Genomic DNA, 17,789 nt, shown 5'->3' on the forward strand with positions numbered 1-17,789 from the left:
GTATGTGTATGGGGCAGTGTATGTGTATGGGTGCAGTGTATGTGTATGGGGCAGTTTATGGTATGGGGGCAGTGTGTATGGTATGGGGCAGTGTATGTGTATGGGGCAGTGTATGTGTATGGTGCAGTGTGTATGGTATGGGGCAGTGTGTATGTGTATGGGGGCAGTGTGTATGGTATGGGGCAGTGTATGTGTATGGGGGCAGTGCAGGGCTCGAGTCCTGCAGGAACAGCGTTCCTTTGCATTTTCCACAGGAGGAATGCTGTTCCTTACATTAGTCCTGCAGGACCGACCTCTCTGTTCTTACCCTCCCTCCGTCTCCTCCCCTGGCCCAGACTGCTAGATGCTGGAGATGTAGGACCTGTGATGATGTCACCATCACATGTTGGGGCGGAGCTTAGTTGTGGTGGAGAGGGAAGATTGTGGTTGAAGGACCTGTGTGATGCTGTGGAGGAGGCGGGGCGGAGCTGGAGGAGACATGTCACCCCAGTAAGGTAATTACATGGAAGATTTGTTACAGTGTGTCACCCCAGTAGTAAAGTGATTACAGGAGGAGGAGGTTTGTTACAGTGTGTCACCCCAGTAGTAAGGATATTACATGATGATGAGGTTTGTTACAGTGTGTCACCCCAGTAGTAAGGTAATTTCATGAGGAGGAGGTTTGTTACAGTGTGTCACCCCAGTAGTAAGGTAATTACATGATGAGGAGGTTTGTTACAGTGTGTCACCCCAGTAGTAAGGAGATTACATGAGGAGGAGGTTTGTTACAGTGTGTCACCCCAGTAATAAGGTGATTACATGAGGAGGAGGTTTGTTACAGTGTGTCACCCCAGTAGTAAGGTGATTACATGAGGAGGAGGTTTGTTACAGTGTGTCACCCCAGTAGTAAGGTGATTACATGAGGAGGAGGTTTGTTACAGTGTGTCACCCCAGTAGTAAGGTGATTACACGAGGAGGAGGTTTGTTACAGTGTGTCACCCCAGTAGTAAGGTGATTACATGAGGAGGAGGTTTGTTACAGTGTGTCACCCCAGTAGTAAGGTGATTACATGAGGAGGAGGCTTGTTACAGTGTGTCACCCCAATTCTAAGAAGATTACACGAGGAGGTTTCTTACAGTGTGTTATCATGATGATAGGGACATAAGGAGGTTTTTGTTACAGTGTATTATCAGAATGATAACCCCTTAAGAACATTGGGGGAGATATATAAAGACCTGTGCAGAGGAAAAGTGGAGCACTTGCCCATAGCAACCAATCAGATCGCTGCTTTCATTTTCAGAGGCCTTTTAAAAAAATAACAAGCGATCTGATTGGTTGCTATGGGCAACTGGTCAACTTATCCTCTGCACAGGCTTTAATAAATCTCCCCCATTGGATGTAAATATACATCTTGGTGCCCTGGTACTTAAAGGAGTACTCTGGTGCAGAGTTTTCCTGCTCCGTCCTGCCCGGGCTGCAAAAAAAATGAAAATAAACCATCTCTCACCTTCCTGGGTTCCCGTGGAGCGCCACTACAGCTGATGGGTCCTCCGGTCCATCTTATTCATACTTCCGTGTGAACGAATCGTCACATGGCGCTCAGCCTATTATGGGCCGAGGCAGAACATCGCGGCGGCCGGCGATAGGCTGAGCGCCATGTGACGCTTCGTTACACCCGGAAGTATGAAGAGGATGGACCGGAGGACCGATCAGCTGTAGTGGCGCTCCGCGGGAACCCAGGAAGGTGAGAGATGGTTTATTTTCATTTTTTTTTTGCAGCCCGGGCAGGACGGAGCAGGAATACTGCCCCAGAGTACTCCTTTAAAAGGGTACTCCTCCTCTAGACATCTTATCCTCTATCCAAAGGATATGGGATAAGATGTCTGATCGCAGGGGTCCCGCCATTGGGGACCCCTGCGATCTCGGCTGTGCATACAACCCCCCCCCCCCCCCCTTTTTTTTTTCCAGGACTTGACCCCTGGGGCAGTGTATGTGTATGGGGCATTCCTGGGGGCCCAAAGCAGCTAGCCCTTTAGCCCCACCGGTCCACTGCGCTGCAGCCAGGGACGGTTTTTCCTATAAGGCACTTTTCATGGGGGCAGCAATCCCGACCGCTGAACACCCCTCCCCCCCCTCCTGTGACAGGCACCGCGGTGGCCGGCGGCTTCAGGACTGTGCGCATCATTATGAGTCCCCACAGTCACAGATGACTCATACAGCCAGGCCCCCAACTGTGAGCCGCTCCTGCCATCAGTGGAGATCCAGGGGAGGGGAAATATACCTGCTCTGTTGTGTCCTATGTGTACACATATGGACCCCTTCACTGCCTTCCTATAGCAGTGTTTCCCAAGCAGTGTGCATCCAGCTGTTGAAAACCACAGCTCCCAGCATGCCCAGATAGCCAAAAGCTGTCTGGATATGCTGGGAGTTGTAGTTTTGCTATATCTGTATGCACCTGCTTGGGAAACACTGCCATACACACAGCGATCTCAACCTCCAGCTCAGCTCCTCCCCTGCTGGTCATGTGATCATAGACTCATACGGAGGCCTGCTGGGGTCAGAGGAAGGACCAGAGTGCAGGTGAACAGTGGGTGATGGCATGACAGGCAGGTTACATAGGTAACACTATAAATACTGTGCCCTGACCCCTGCCAATCCTCACCCCATTGTGAGTTCTAACCCTGTACTGTGTATATCCCTGTACTATGACATCACTGTGTGTATTATCTCTGTATGGTGACATCACTGTGTGTATTATCCCTGTACTGTGACATCACTGTGTGCAGTTTCCCTGTACTGTGACATCACTGTGTGTATTATCCCTGTACTGTGACATCACTGTGTGCAGTTTCCCTGTACTGTGACATCACTGTGTGTATTATCCCTGTACTGTGACATCACTGTGTGCAGTTTCCCTGTACTGTGACATCACTGTGAGTATTATCCCTCTACTGTGACATCATCATGTGTATTATCCCTGTACTGTGACCTCAATGGGGGAGATTTATCAAAACCTGTGCAGAGGAAAAGTTGCCCAGTTGCCCATAGCAACCAATCAGATCGCTTCTTTCATTTTTAACAAGGCCTCTGCAAAATGAAAGAAGCGATCTGATTGGTTGCTATGGGCAACTGGTCAACTTTTCCTTTGCACAGGTTTTGATAAATCTCCCCCAATGTGTGTATTATCTCTGTACGGTGACATCACTGTGTGTATTATCCCTGTACTGTGACATCACTGTGTGCATTATCACTGTACTGTGACATCACTGTGTGCATTATACTGTACTGTGACATCACTGTGTGTATTATCCCTCTACTGTGACATCATCGTGTGTATTATCCCTGTACTGTGACCTCAATGTGTGTATTATCTCTGTACGGTGACATCACTGTGTGTATTATCCCTGTACTGTGACATCACTGTGTGTATTATCCCTGTACTGTGACATCACTGTGTGTATAATCCCTGTACTGTGACCTCAATGTGTGTATTATCTCTGTACGGTGACATCACTGTGTGTATTATCCTTGCACTGTGACATCACTGTGTGTATTATCCCTGTACTGTGACATCATTGTTTGTATTATCCCTGTATTGTGACATCACTGTATATATTATCCGTGTATTGTGACATTATTGGGTGTTTCATCGCTGAACTGTGACATCACTGTGCGTATTACCCCTGCACAGGTCAGGAGGCATTATCACTATATGTGAGGGTGAGGTATGGTGTATCATATAAGGTTTAATGTATGACAAGGTTATATTCAGAGGCGCAGTATGTAATAGTATCATATTCAGAGACTGCAGTATGTGGTAGTGTAATATATATAGGGGATACAATCTGTGGCAGTATTATACTCAGAGGGTATAGTGTGTGGTATTATTATATTCCAAAGGTACATTGTGCAGTAGTATCATTCAGAGGGTACAATGTGCAGTAGTATCATATTCAGAGAGCACAGTGTGTGGTAGTGTTATATATAGAGGATACAATCTGTGGCAGTATTATACTCAGAGGGTATAGTGTGTGGTATTATTATATTCCAAAGGTACATTGTGCAGTAGTATCATTCAGAGGGTACAATGTGCAGTAGTATCATATTCAGAGAGCACAGTGTGTGGTAGTGTTATATATAGAGGATACAATCTGTGACAGTATTATACTCAGAGGGTATAGTGTGTGGTATTATTATATTCCAAAGGCACATTGTGCAGTAGTATCATTCAGAGGGTACAATGTGCAGTAGTATCATATTCAGAGAGCGCAGTGTGCAGTAGTATATTCAGAGAGTGCAGTGTGCAGTAGTATCATATTCAGAGAGCAGAGTGTGCAGTAGTATCATATTCAGAGAGTGCAGTGTGCAGTAGTATCATATTCAGAGAGCAGAGTGTGCAGTAGTATTATATTCAGAGAGTACAGTGTGTGCCAGGTTTATATTCAGAGAGCAGAGTGTGCAGTAGTATTATATTCAGAGAGTACAGTGTGTGCCAGGTTTATATTCAGAGAGCAGAGTGTGCAGTAGTATTATATTCAGAGAGTACAGTGTGTGGCAGGTTTATATTCAGAGAGCACAGTGTGCAGTAGTATTATATTCAGAGAGTACAGTGTGTGGCAGGTTTATATTCAGAGAGCGCAGTGTGCAGTAGTATTATATTCAGAGAGTGCAGTGTGCAGTAGTATCATATTCAGAGAGTGCAGTGTGCAGTAGTATCATATTCAGAGAGCAGAGTGTGCAGTAGTATTATATTCAGAGAGTACAGTGTGTGCCAGGTTTATATTCAGAGAGCAGAGTGTGCAGTAGTATTATATTCAGAGAGTACAGTGTGTGCCAGGTTTCTTTTCAGAGAGCGCAATGTGCAGTAGTATTATATTCAGAGAGTACAGTGTGTGCCAGGTTTATTTTCAGAGAGCGTAGTGTGCAGTAGTATTATATTCAGAGAGTGCAGTGTGCAGTAGTATCATATTCAGAGAGTGCAGTGTGCAGTAGTATCATATTCAGAGAGCACAGTGTGCAGTAGTATTATATTCAGAGAGTACAGTGTGTGCCAGGTTTATTTTCAGAGAGCGCAGTGTGCAGTAGTATTATATTCAGAGAGTGCAGTTTGCAGTAGTATCATATTCAGAGAGTGCAGTGTGCAGTAGTATCATATTCAGAGAGCAGAGTGTGCAGTAGTTTAATATTCACAGAGTACAGTGTGTGCCAGGTTTATATTCAGAGAGCACAGTGTGCAGTAGTATTATATTCAGAGAGCGCAGTGTGCCGTAGTATTATATTCAGAGAGTGCAGTGTGCAGTAGTATCATATTCAGAGAGTGCAGTGTGCAGTAGTATCATATTCAGAGAGCAGAGTGTGCAGTAGTTTAATATTCAGAGAGTACAGTGTGTGCCAGGTTTATATTCAGAGAGCACAGTGTGCAGTAGTATTATATTCAGAGAGTACAGTGTGTGCCAGGTTTATATTCAGAGAGCACAGTGTGCAGTAGTATTATATTCAGAGAGTACAGTGTGTGCCAGGTTTATATTCAGAGAGCACAGTGTGCAGTAGTATTATATTCAGAGAGTACAGTGTGTGCCAGGTTTATTTTCAGAGAGCGCAGTGTTCAGTAGTATTATATTTAGAGAGCACAGTGTGTAGTAGTATTATATATCTTGAGGGTACAGTGTGCGATTGTATTCTATTCAGAGGATAAAGTGTGTGGTAGTATTATTTTCAGAGAAGTCCGAGTTTGGCAGCATTATATTAATTATCATTTTCATGTAGAGGATCAGACTCCGCTGACAAAGTAATTGTCACAATTCGGCTGGCTGGAGGTGGATCCTCTGTGTCAGCAAGGGATTGACGTGGACCGTGTCGGTGGACCGGTTCTAAGATGCTACTGGTATTCACCAGAGCCCGCCGCAAAGCGGGATGGTCTTGCTGCGGCGGTAGCAACCAGGTCGTATCCACCGGCAACGGCTCAACCTCGCTGACTGCTGAGAAGGCGTGGGACAGAAGGACTAGGCAGAGGCAAGGTCAGACGTAGCAGAAGGTCGGGGCAGGCGGCAAGGTTCGTAGTCAATGTGGATAGCAGAAGATCTGGAACACAGGCTTTGGACAACACTAAACGCTTTCACTGGCACAAGGCAACAAGATCTGGCAAGGAAGTGCAGGGGAAGTGAGGTAATATAGCCAGGGAGCAGGTGGATGCTAATTAGGCTAATTGGGCCAGGCACCAATCATTGGTGCGCTGGCCCTTTAAATCCTAGAGAGCTGGCGCGCGCGCGCCCTAAGGAGCGGAGCCGCGCGTGCTAGGACATGACAGCCGGGGGCCGGGACAGGTGAGTGACTTGGGATGCGATTCGCGAGCGGGCGCGTCCCGCTATGCGAATCGCATCCCCGCCGGCAATGTCAGTGCAGCGCTCCCGGTCAGCGGGTCTGACCGGGGCGCTACAGAGAGAGGAACGCCCCAAGCGCTCCGGGGAGGAGCAGGGACCCGGAGCGCTCGGCGTAACAGTAATGAACCAATGCCATCTGGGCGTCAAGTTCTGCAAAGAGAAGATTTAGCTGGACCCAGTGGTATGTACCATCTGAATTAGATAAGGGAAGACTATAGAGAAGACGTCACCTGTAGTCACTGATGTCATTGTGTATTCTCCTCACTATAGAGAAGACGTCACCTGTAGTCACTGATGTCATTGTGTATTCTCCTCACTATGAGAAAGGTGCAGGAAAAAAGTTGTGATCTTCTGTGGTCTGCCTCTTTGAGATCGAGATGCAAGTTCAGTCACATATGGTAGAATCTTAATTATTGGGCCTGGAGTGCTGCAGATTTTCTGTGTATGTATGTATGTATGTATGTATGTATGTATGTATGTGTATATATATATATATATATATATATATATATATATATATATATATATATATATATATATATATACACACACACACACACACATAAAACGTCCTCCTCTAGGAAACAGCACCCAACACGAAGTCCAGGTATTATGCAGACTACAAGCATTGCTTGAAAAAGGCTTGCTAGCCGAAACATCGCACTTTATGCTCTGATGCAAATAAAAACCTTGTAGCCTGCATAATACCTGGACTTCGTGTTGGGTGCTGTTTCCTAGAGGAGGAAGTTTTATGGGGATCCAGTGTGGCATACTGGGGGACACTTTGCACCGCACTAGAAGCCGTCCTGTGCTCGAATTTTCACGGTGATTCATATATATATATATATATATATATATATATATATATATATATATATATATACACATATACACACCATTGTTTCTCAGGGTGCCCCAAGCAGTTGCAAAACTGCAATTGGGCATGATGGGAGTTGTAGTTTTGCAACAGCTGGAGGCACACTGGTTGGGAAACGCTGATGTGTGTGTGTGTATATATATATATATATATATATATATATATATATATATATATAAAACGTGCATGTGTGAGAAATATCTATTGCATCTTCAGTCACGGTATGTGTTATTGCAGTGTTAGTCAAGGTATGGCAGTATTGTTGTGTTTTGGTATGGCATTGTTATTTAGTCACGGTATGGCGATATTGTTCTGTTTTGGTATGGTAGTGTTATTCAGTCACGGTATGGTGGTATGTTTCTGTTCTGGTATGTCGTTTTTATTCAGTCGTGGTATGGGGTTTTGGTCTGTTCTGGTATGGCAGTGTATGTGTATGGGGCAGTGTATATGTGTATGGGGCTGTGTATGTGTGTGTGGGGGCTATGTATGTGTGTATATGGGGGCTTTGTATGTGTATATGGGGGCTTTGTATGTGTGTATGGAGGCTTTGTATGTGTGTATGGGGGCTGTGTGTGTGTGTATGTGGGGGCTGTGTATGTGTATATGGGGGTTGTGTATGAGTATATGGGGGTTGTGTATGAGTATATGGGGCTGTGTATGTGTATATGGGGGCTGTGTATGTGTATATGGGGCTGTGTATGTGTGTGGGGGCTGTGTATGTGTATATGGGGGCTGTGTATGTGTATATGGGGCTGTGTATGTGTGTGTGGGGGCTGTGTATGTGTGTGGGGGCTGTGTATGTGAATATGGGGGCTGTGTATGTGTATATGGGGCTGTGCATGTGTGTGGGGGCTGTGTATGTGTATATGGGGGATGTGTATATGGGGGGTTGTGTATGTGTATATGGGGGTTGTGTATGTGGATATGGCGGTTGTGTATGTGTATATGGGGCTGTGTATGAGTATAGGGGGCTGTGTATGTGTATATGGCGGCTGTGTATGAGTATAGGGGGCTGTGTATGTGTATATGGGGGCTATGTATGTGTGTGTGTGGGGGCTGTGTATGTATGTGTGGGGGCTGTGTATGTGTTTGTGGGGGCTGTGTGTGTATATGTGGGCTGTGTATGTGTGTGTGTGGGGGCTGTGTATGTATGTGTGTGTGTGTGTGGGAGGGATGTGTATAGGGGCTGTGTATGTTTGATGGACGTGAATTTTATTTATTTTTTACTAAAATGCTGATGTTACCCCAAATTTTTCATTTTCAAAAGGGGTAATAGGGGAAAATGTCCCCTAAAATTTTAAACCCCATTTCTCTTGAGTTAGGAAATACCTCAAATGTGGATGTAAATTGATCTGGGGGTGCACTAGAGGGCTCAGAAGGGAAGTATCGACATTGGGCTTTTGGAAAGCGAATTTTGCTGAAATGGTTTTTGCAGGGCATGTCACATTTAGGAAGCCCCCATGGTGCCAGAACAGCGAAAAATACCCCACATGGCACACTATTTGGGAAACTACACCCCTCAAGGAATGTGACAAGGGGTATAGTGAGCATTTACACCCCACTGGAGTTTGACAGATCTATGTAACAGTGGGCTGTGCAAATGAAAAATTAAATTTTTAATTTTCACGGACCACTGTTTCAAAAATCTGTCAGTCACCTGTGGGGTGTTCAGGCTCACTATACCCCTTGTTACGTTCCGTGAGGGGTGTAGTTTCCAAAATGGGGTCACATGCTGGTATTTCTTTTTTTTTTTGTATTTATATCAGAACCACTGTGACCAGCAGCCACCCCTGTGCAAATCACCAGTTTAGGCCTCAAATGTTCATGGTGCTCTCACTCCTGAGCCTTGTTGTGCGCCCGCAGAGAATTTTACGCCCACATATGGGGTATTTCCGTACTTGGGAGAAATTGTTTTACAAATTTTGGGGGTCTTTATTTCCTTTTACCTCTTATGAAAATGAAAAGTATGGGGCAACACCAGCATGTTAGTGTAAAAAAGAAAAAAAAATTGCGCTAACTGGTCTAGACCCCAACTTTACCATTTCATAGGGAAAATTTGTAGCGCAATTTCTTCCGAGTACGGAGATACTCCATATGTGGCCGTAAACTGTTTCATTGAAATACGACGGATCTGTAGTGAGAGAGCGCCATGCGCATTTGAGGCCTGGATTAGGGATTTTCATAAGGGTGTACCCGGATGCAAGCGTTTCACTTGTCTCCTCCACCAAAAATGCTGTACGTCAGTTTTCCCCAAACAGGGTGCCCCAGCTGTTGCAAAACTCCCAACATGCCTGGACAGTCAATGGCTGTCCGGGAATACTGGAAGCTGGAGGCTCCGTTTTTGAAAAATTGCCGTACAAGGCGTTTTTTATTTTCATTGGGGGGGGGGAGGGGGGTCGGAGACAGTGTAAGGGTGTAGTGTATATGTAGTGTTTTACTCTTCATTTAGGGTTAGTGTAGTGTAGTGTTTTTAGGGTACGTTCACCCAGGCGGGGGTTTACAGTGAGTTTCCCGCTACAGCAGAAAATTTGCCGCATCTCAAACTTGAAGCAAGAAACTTGCTGTATACCCCCGCCCATTTGAATGTACACTGTACATTCACGTGGGGGTGGGGGCAAAACTACGACTCCCAGCATGCACTGACAGACCGTGCATGCTGGAAGTTGTAGTTATGCAACAGCTGGAAGCACACTGGTTGGGATTGGGAAACACTGAGTTAGATAACAGACTAACGAAGTGTTTCCGCACCACTGTCTGTTTCCTAACTCAGTGTTTCCTAACCCATGTGCCTTCAGTTGTTGCAAAACTACAACTCCCAGCATGCATGGTCTGTCAGTGCATGCTGGCAGTTATAGTTTTGCAACAGCAGGAGGCACACGGGTTGGGAAACACTGAGTTAGGATACAGACAATGTTTCCCAACCAGTGTGCCTCCTCTTGTTGCAATACTACAACTCCCAGCATGCACAGACAGCCGAAGGGCATGTTGGGAGTCGTAGTTATGCAAGAACTGGAGGAGAACAATTTGGAGACCACTATGTAGTGGTCTCCAAACTATATCCCTCCAGATGTTGCAAGACTTCAACTCCAAGCATGCCCAGACTGCCCAGGCATGCTGGGAGTTGTAGTTTGGCAACATCTGAAGGGCCAGATGTTGCCGAACTACAACTCCTAGCATGCATGGACAGTCTTGGCATGCTTTGAATTGACATCTGGAGCGCTACAGTTTGGACACCACTGTATAGTGGTCTCCAAACAGTGCCCTTCCAGATTATGCAAAACTACAACTCCCAGCATGCTGAGACTGCCCAGGCATGATGGGAGTTGTAGTTCTTAAACATCTGAAGGGCCAGATGTTACAGAACTACAACTCCCAGTATGCCTGGACAGTCTGGGCATGCTGAGAGTTGTAGTTTTGCAACCTCTGGAAGGACAGTGGTCACAAAACTACAACTCCCAGCATGCCCAGACAGCCAAAGGCTGGAAGTTGTAGTTTTGAAACTCCTAGAAGCAACAGTAAAGATTACTTTACGGCAATCTTCACTGCTGCATCTGGGACATTGCCGCCATTTGCCTGCCTCCACTTGCCTGCCGTCTCCTGTCAACCACCGGTTCATTGTCCCTGGCCCCCGCGTGAACCCAGGTAACCGGCGCCGGCATTCCTCGCTGCATCCACTGCCCCTGCACTTTGCCGCCATCTTTCCCCGCTCTGCCCCGACATCCAGGGGCGGGCAGAGCGGGGGGAATTAACTTTCACCCCCGCCCCTGCGATTCACCGGTCAGTCCTGACCGGCCAATCGCAGGGGATAGGAGGAGGTGGCACCCCTGCCACCTCGCTCCTATCCTTTAGGATGATCGGGGCTGTCTCTGACAGCTCCGATCATCCCTATTTTCCGGGCTTTTGGGTCATCAAAGACCCGATCAGCCCGGAATCGCCCCAAATCGACGATCTGAATTGATTGGCGATTTGCGGCGATAGCCGACATGGGGGGTCTAAGGACCCCCCAGGCATTTGCACAGGATGCCTGCTGAATGATTTCAGTAGGCATCCCGTTCCGATCCCCGTCTGGCTAAAGGCGGGGATCGAAATTCTCACAGGCGTACAGGTACGCCCTTGGTCCTTAACCCCCCCTGTCCACTGTCACTTTAAGCATTAATAACTCTGGGATGCTTTTACTTATAAATTTGTTTTTACGTGACATATTCTACTTCATGGTAGTGGTAAATTTTCGTCGATACTTGCATCATTTCTTGGTGAAAAATTTGAAAATTTGATGAAAAATTTGAAAATTTAGCATTTTTCTAACTTTGAAGCTCTCTGCTTGTAAGGAAAATAGACATTCCAAATACATTATATATTGTTTCTCATATACAATATGTCTACTTTAGATTTTCATCATAAAGTTGACATGTTTTTACTTTTGGAAGACATCAGAGGGCTTCAAAGTTCAGCAGCAATTTTCCAATTTTTCGCAAAATTTTCAAAATCGGAATTTTTCAGGGACCAGTTCAATTTTGAAGTGGATTTGAAGGGCCTTCATATTAGAAATACCCCATAAATGACCCAATTATAAAAACTGCACCCCTCAACGTTTCCAAAATGACATTCAGTAAGTGTGTTAACCCTTTAGGTGTTTCACAGGAATAGCAGCAAAGTGTACGAGAAAATTCAAAATCTTCATTTTTTACAGTCGCATGTTCTTGTAGACTCAGTTTTTGAATTTTTACAAGTGGTAATAGGAGAAAAAGCCCCACAAAATTTGTAACCCAATTTCTCTCGAGTAAGGAAATACCTCATATGTGTATGTCAAGTGTTCGGCAGGCGCAGTAGAGGGCTCAGAAGGGAAGGAGCGACAATGGGATTTTGGAAAGTGAATTTTGCTGAAATGGTTTTTGGGGGCATGTCATATTTAGAAAGCCCCTATGGTGCCAGAACAGCAGAAAACCCCACATGGCATACCATTTTGGAAACTTTACCCCTCAAGGCACGTAACAAGGGGTCCAGTTAGCCTTAACATCCCACAGGTGTTTGACGACTTTTCGTTAAAATCGGATGTGTAAATGAAAAAAAAATTTTTTTTTCACTAAAGTGCAGTTTTTTCCCCAAATTTACCATTTTTACAAAAGGGTAATGGGAGAAAATGCCCCCCAAAATTTGTAACCCCATCTCTTCTGAGTATGGAAATACCCCATGTTAGGACGTAAAATGCTCTGCGGGCGAACTACAATGCTCAGAAGAGAAGGAGCGCCATTGAGCTTTTGGAAAGAGAATTCGTTTGGAATGGTAGTCAGGGGCCGTGTGCGTTTACAAAGCCCCCCGTGGTGCCAGAACGGTGGACCCCCCCACATGTGACCCCATTTTGGAAACTACACCCCTCACAGAATTTAATAAGGGGTGCAGTGAGTATTTACACCCCACTGGCGTTTGACAGATCTTTGGAACAGTGGGCTGTGCAAATGAAAAATTAAATTTTTCATTTTCACAGACCACTGTTCCAAAAATCTGTCAGACACCTGTGGGGCGTAAATGCTCACTGCACCCCTTAATACATTATGTGAGGGGTTTAGTTTCCAAAATGGGGTCACATGTGGGGGGGGGGGGGGTCCATTGTCCTGGCACTATGGGGGCTTTGTAAACACGTTGCCTTCAATTCCAGACAAATTTTCTCTTCAAAATCCCAATGGTGCTCCTTCTCTTCTGAGCATTGTAGTTTGCCCGCAGAGCACTTTACATCCACCTATGGGGTATTTTCTTACTCAGAAGAAATGGGGTTACAAATTTTGGGGGGCTTTTTTCCTATTTTCTCTTGTGAACATGAAAAATTTAAGGTAACACCAGCATTTTAGTGAAAAAAATTTTTTTTCCCTTTTTCCCATCCAATTTTCAGGAATATTTGGCAAACACCTGTGGGGTGTTAAGGCTCACTATACCCCTTGTCACGTTCCGTGAGGAGTGTAGTTTCCAAAATGGGGTCACATGTTGGTATTTATTTTTTTGCGTTTATGTCAGAACAGCTGTAAAATCAGCCACCCCTGTGCAAATCACCAATTTAGGCCTCAAATGTACATAGTGCGCTCTCAATCCTGAGCCTTGTCGTGCACCCGCAGAGCACTTTACGCCCCACATATGAGGTATTTCCGTACTCAGGAGAAATTGCGTTACAAATTTTTGGGGGGTCTTTTTTTCCTTTTACTGCTTGTGAAAATAAAAAGTATGGGGCAACACCAGCATGTTAGTGTAAATTTTCTTATTTTTTTTTACACTAACAGGCTGGTGTAACCCCCAACTTTTCCTTTTCATAAGGGGTAAAAGGAGAAAAAGCCCCCCAAAATTAGTAGTGCAATTTCTCCTGAGTACGGAAATACCCCATATGTGGCACTAAACTGTTTCCTTGAAATACGACAGGGCTCCAAAATGAGAGAGCGCCATGCGCATTTGAGTACTAAATTAGGGATTGCATAGGGGTGGACATAGGGGTATTCTACGCCAGTGATTCCCAAACAGGGTGCCTCTAGCTGTTGCTAAACTCCCAGCATGCCTGGACAGTCAGTGACTGTCCAGAAATGCTGGGAGTTGTTGGTTAGGTTCTGTTACCTAACTCAGTATTTTCCAACCATTGTGCTTCCAATTGTTGCTAAACTACAACTCCCAGCATGTACTGACAGACCTTGCATGCTGGGAGTTGTATTTTTTTAACAGCTGGAGGCACACTGATTGGAAAACCTTCTGATCGCCGAAGAGCATGCTGGGATATGTAGTTATGCAACAGCTGGAGGTACTTAACTACAACTTCCGGCATGCTGAGACAGCTGTTTGCTGTTTGTGCATGCTGGGATTTGCAGTTTTGCAACATCTGGAGTGCTACAGTTTATAGAACACTGCACAGTGAGCTCCAAACTGTGACCCTCCAGATGTTGCAAAACTACAAATCCCAGCATGCCCAGACAGCAAACAGCTGTTTGGGAATGCTAGGAGTTGTAGTTTTGCAAGATCTGGAGGGATACAGTTTAGAGACCACTGTATAATGGTCTCAAACTTCAGTCCTCCAGCTGTTGCAAAACTAGATATTCCAGCATGCCCAAACAGCTGTCTGGGCATGCTGGGAGTTGTAGTTTTGCAACATCTGGAGGGCTACAGGTTAGAGACCACTGTATAATGGTCTCAGACTGTAGCCCTCCAGATGTTGCTAGGCAACTTACCGGCTTCCATAGGATCCAGGGAGCCGTCCTCTTCTGCCGCACGACATCGCCGATCACCATCGCCCGCAGCCTCCGGATCGGTAAGTGGATCTTCGGCGCCGGTCCCCGCCGGTTTCCCCGTTCTGCGCCGCCTATTGTGGATGGGCAGGACGGGGAAAACTAAAATTAACCCCCCCGCCCCCGATCTGCTATTGGTGGTCGCCACCAATATTGGTGACCACCAATAGCAGGGATAGGAGGGGTGGCACCCCTGCCACCTCACTTCTATCACTTCAGGGGGATCGCAGGTGTCTTAGTCACCATAGACCTGTATGACCTGGAATCGGCGCAAATCGCAAGTGTGAATTCACTTGCGATTTGCGCCGATTGCCGACATGGGGGGGGGGTGTCTAATGACCCCCCTGGGCATTTGCACGGGGTGCCTGCTGATTGATATCAGCAGTCACCCCGGTCCGGTCCCCACCCGGCGCACGGCAGGGACCAAAATTCCACCAGGCGTATAGATACGCCCTTTGTCCTTAAGTACCAGGACGCAAGGGCGTATGCATACGCTCTTTGTCCTTAAGTAACAGGACGCAAGGGCGTATGCATACGCCCTTCGTCCCCAACAGGTTAAGTACCAGGACTCAAGGGCGTACCCATACGCCCGTGGTCCCCAACAGGTTAAAAAAGCCACCTGATTGGTTGCTATGGACAACTTCTCCACTTTTCCTCTCACAGGTTTTCATAAATCTCCCCCAGTATGTGGGAATATTCACAAATTTTTAGGGCAGTTTTACAGTATCCAGAATAGGGTATATTTGATTATAGCAGAGTGTGGCGCAGTTACATACTTTGCAGCACAGTGTTTTACTGCACTACCCTCTGCTGTAATCTAATTAAAAATGCATAATTAGAAAAATCAATTGGGGGGGGTCCCTGGGGGCAGACTCAGGGACAGGCCACTAGGTTGAAGCGAATCCCGGCCTTTACCTGTGTAAGGGGGCCAGAAATCTCTGATGGCAGCCCTGTCTCCTACCCTATATATAGAGGATAACTTTTAAAGATTGCACTTACACCACTACCATCAGGTGTTGCACCAACTGGCCTCGACATATGCATGGAGCTGTAGGTGGGCATTTGCCAGGACCTTAGGCGCTCCTCAGTATGACATGATGAGATTGTGGCATAAAGATGCAGAATTCTTTCCCCTTATTCATCAGCTTTAGCCATCTAGCTTCGAAGAAATATTCTATACATTGACCAATATTATGGCCTGCAAGTTTAGCTCAGACTTTGTGCTCCTAGATCAGTGTTTCCCAACCAGGGTGCCTCCAGCTGTTGCAAAACTACAACTCCCAGCATGCATGGACAGCCTTTGGCTGTCTGGGCATGCTGGGAGTTGTAGTTTTGCACAGCTGGAGGCACCCTGGTTGGGAAACACATTCCTCTGGAAGCCATTCATGGTACCAGACAGTTTCCCCCACATGGTAGTCAGTAGCAGTGCCCTTCCCCTCCCCCTCCTGGATGCTTACCTTCTGCGGCTCTTTTACCCTCTTCCCAGCGGCTTCGGCGGCGGGGGCTTCCTTAGCATGGGCTCTTCCTTTCTCTTCCTCTGTGCTCCGGCATCTCATGAAGTCACTCGTTCGCAGAAGCAGGAAGAGCTCAGCCTGGCCTCTTGTGTTCTCTGGCTAACTTGAGCCAGCGAGCACAAGAGTGATTGACTGGGTGAGGAGCCAATGGCTCTGTCAAACCTTTCACCGAGCACCGCATTTAACTGCAGACGCCTCATTAAGAGGCATTTACAGTTAAATGCGGGACATGTGGGGGCCAATAGCGGGAATGTCCCGCCAGATCTGGGATGGTTGGGAGGTATGGTTATAGGGCTCAGAATATGGAGATTTAACATAGAAAATAAAAGGAGAAGCAGAAGAAATGAAAATGCACAGCATTCTAAAAGAATTAAAGGGGTTATCCACCATAAGGTGATTTTAGTGCGTACCTGCCAGACAGTAATGGACATGCTTAGGAAGGATCTGCGCTCGTCTTGGGGCTAAATGGCTATGTTGTGAGATTACCATAACACTGTGGCTAGCTTTTTGTGAACTGGTATTTCCTGTTTGAGTTTTCTTCTTTGCCTACAAATCCTATAATTCCATTTTCCTCCCTCCCACAAATCAGCCACCCGACCCATTAAAACATAAATGAGCTGCATCCATTCAAAAGACCTGTGTTTTCAATCAGGGTGCCTACAGCTGTTGCATTAGTTGCAGATTGAGCTCACTCCCACCAAGCGATTGCTCAAGCCATTGAAGCAGACAGGCTCCCTGTCATCAGCTGACTAGTGATTGCAACCTTGGAAAAATCTGGGACAACAGTCATTTTGTATGCTGTTTAAAAATAAATCAAATAAGAAAACCTATATATTATGAACTACACTAACTTTACAGCCCCTGTAGCATAGTCAAATAAAAAAAAAAAATCCCGGAATACCCCTTTAAGGGGTTATCCAGATGCTAAAAAAAACTTTATATATTGTTAGGGGTGACATGAAAGTAAAACAAAACATATATTTATGTCAACGAAGAAAGTAGAAACTGATCCAGCACTTGGATAAAAAGTTGCAGCTTTATTTTGGTCCGAATCCGACAAACAAACTTTCCACGGTAAAACCGACACCCTCCCTTGTCATACGCGTTTCAAGAGCATGCGCTCTCTTCCTCATATATTTATGTACCTGACTCCCTGTCATCTGGTCTCCCTCAGCTCTATCTACCTAATTCTGAGACAAGCTCTTCTTGAATCTGATTGTCTGAGCCTCGACACTAGGGGGAAGAGTGTTTCCCTTAAGTAGGAAGTAGGTAAAGTAGTGGGGGACTAGATAGCATCACAGCAGGGTGATTGCAGGATGGGGTAAGGGGGGATTTGTGATCCGTTGTGCTCCTCCATGTTGTTTCAGCTCCCCAAGAAGGAGCGAGTGCAGCACCAGATCCCGGCTCCCAGTCCTGTGCACTAAAAGACTTGTATTGTAGGCTGCAGGTCCTGGCAGGTGTACAGAACAGGAGCAATAGCTCTGCACTGGAATGTACAAACCGTGGACTCCACAGTGCCAGGACCCTTACACTACAAATCATTCTTTGGTCTTGGCAGTTTAGAGCCCATGTTGTGTACATTCAAGTAGTCATCCCTTACACTTGCAGGGTGCTGTAAGAGATCTGACAACATCCTACTCTGAAATCACACAATCAGCTCCAGCTCACCCCCTATGTAAATCACAGCCCCTCACTGCAGCATCAGAACACAGTATTGTAATGAAGGGTATGCTCATCTGACAGATTCACTGTCAGTCAGAGAGGATCCAAAAACCTTCATATC

At 46.0% G+C, this 17,789-nt stretch overlaps 1 protein-coding gene across 1 annotated transcript in view; it reads right to left on the reverse strand.

The window, feature by feature from the left end:
* LOC130294900 (uncharacterized) overlaps positions 1 to 16,048 on the reverse strand; it is a 43,505-nt gene extending 27,457 nt beyond the window's left edge. Inside the window, exon 1 of the mRNA XM_056545046.1 lies at positions 15,950 to 16,048. Coding sequence (XP_056401021.1) covers positions 15,950 to 16,048 — 99 coding nt within the window. The remainder of the gene's footprint in view (positions 1 to 15,949) is intronic.
* Positions 16,049 to 17,789: the final 1,741 nt, after the last annotated feature.

The sequence above is a fragment of the Hyla sarda genome, chromosome 11, assembly GCF_029499605.1.
Source record: "Hyla sarda isolate aHylSar1 chromosome 11, aHylSar1.hap1, whole genome shotgun sequence".
Lineage (NCBI taxonomy): Eukaryota > Metazoa > Chordata > Amphibia > Anura > Hylidae > Hyla > Hyla sarda.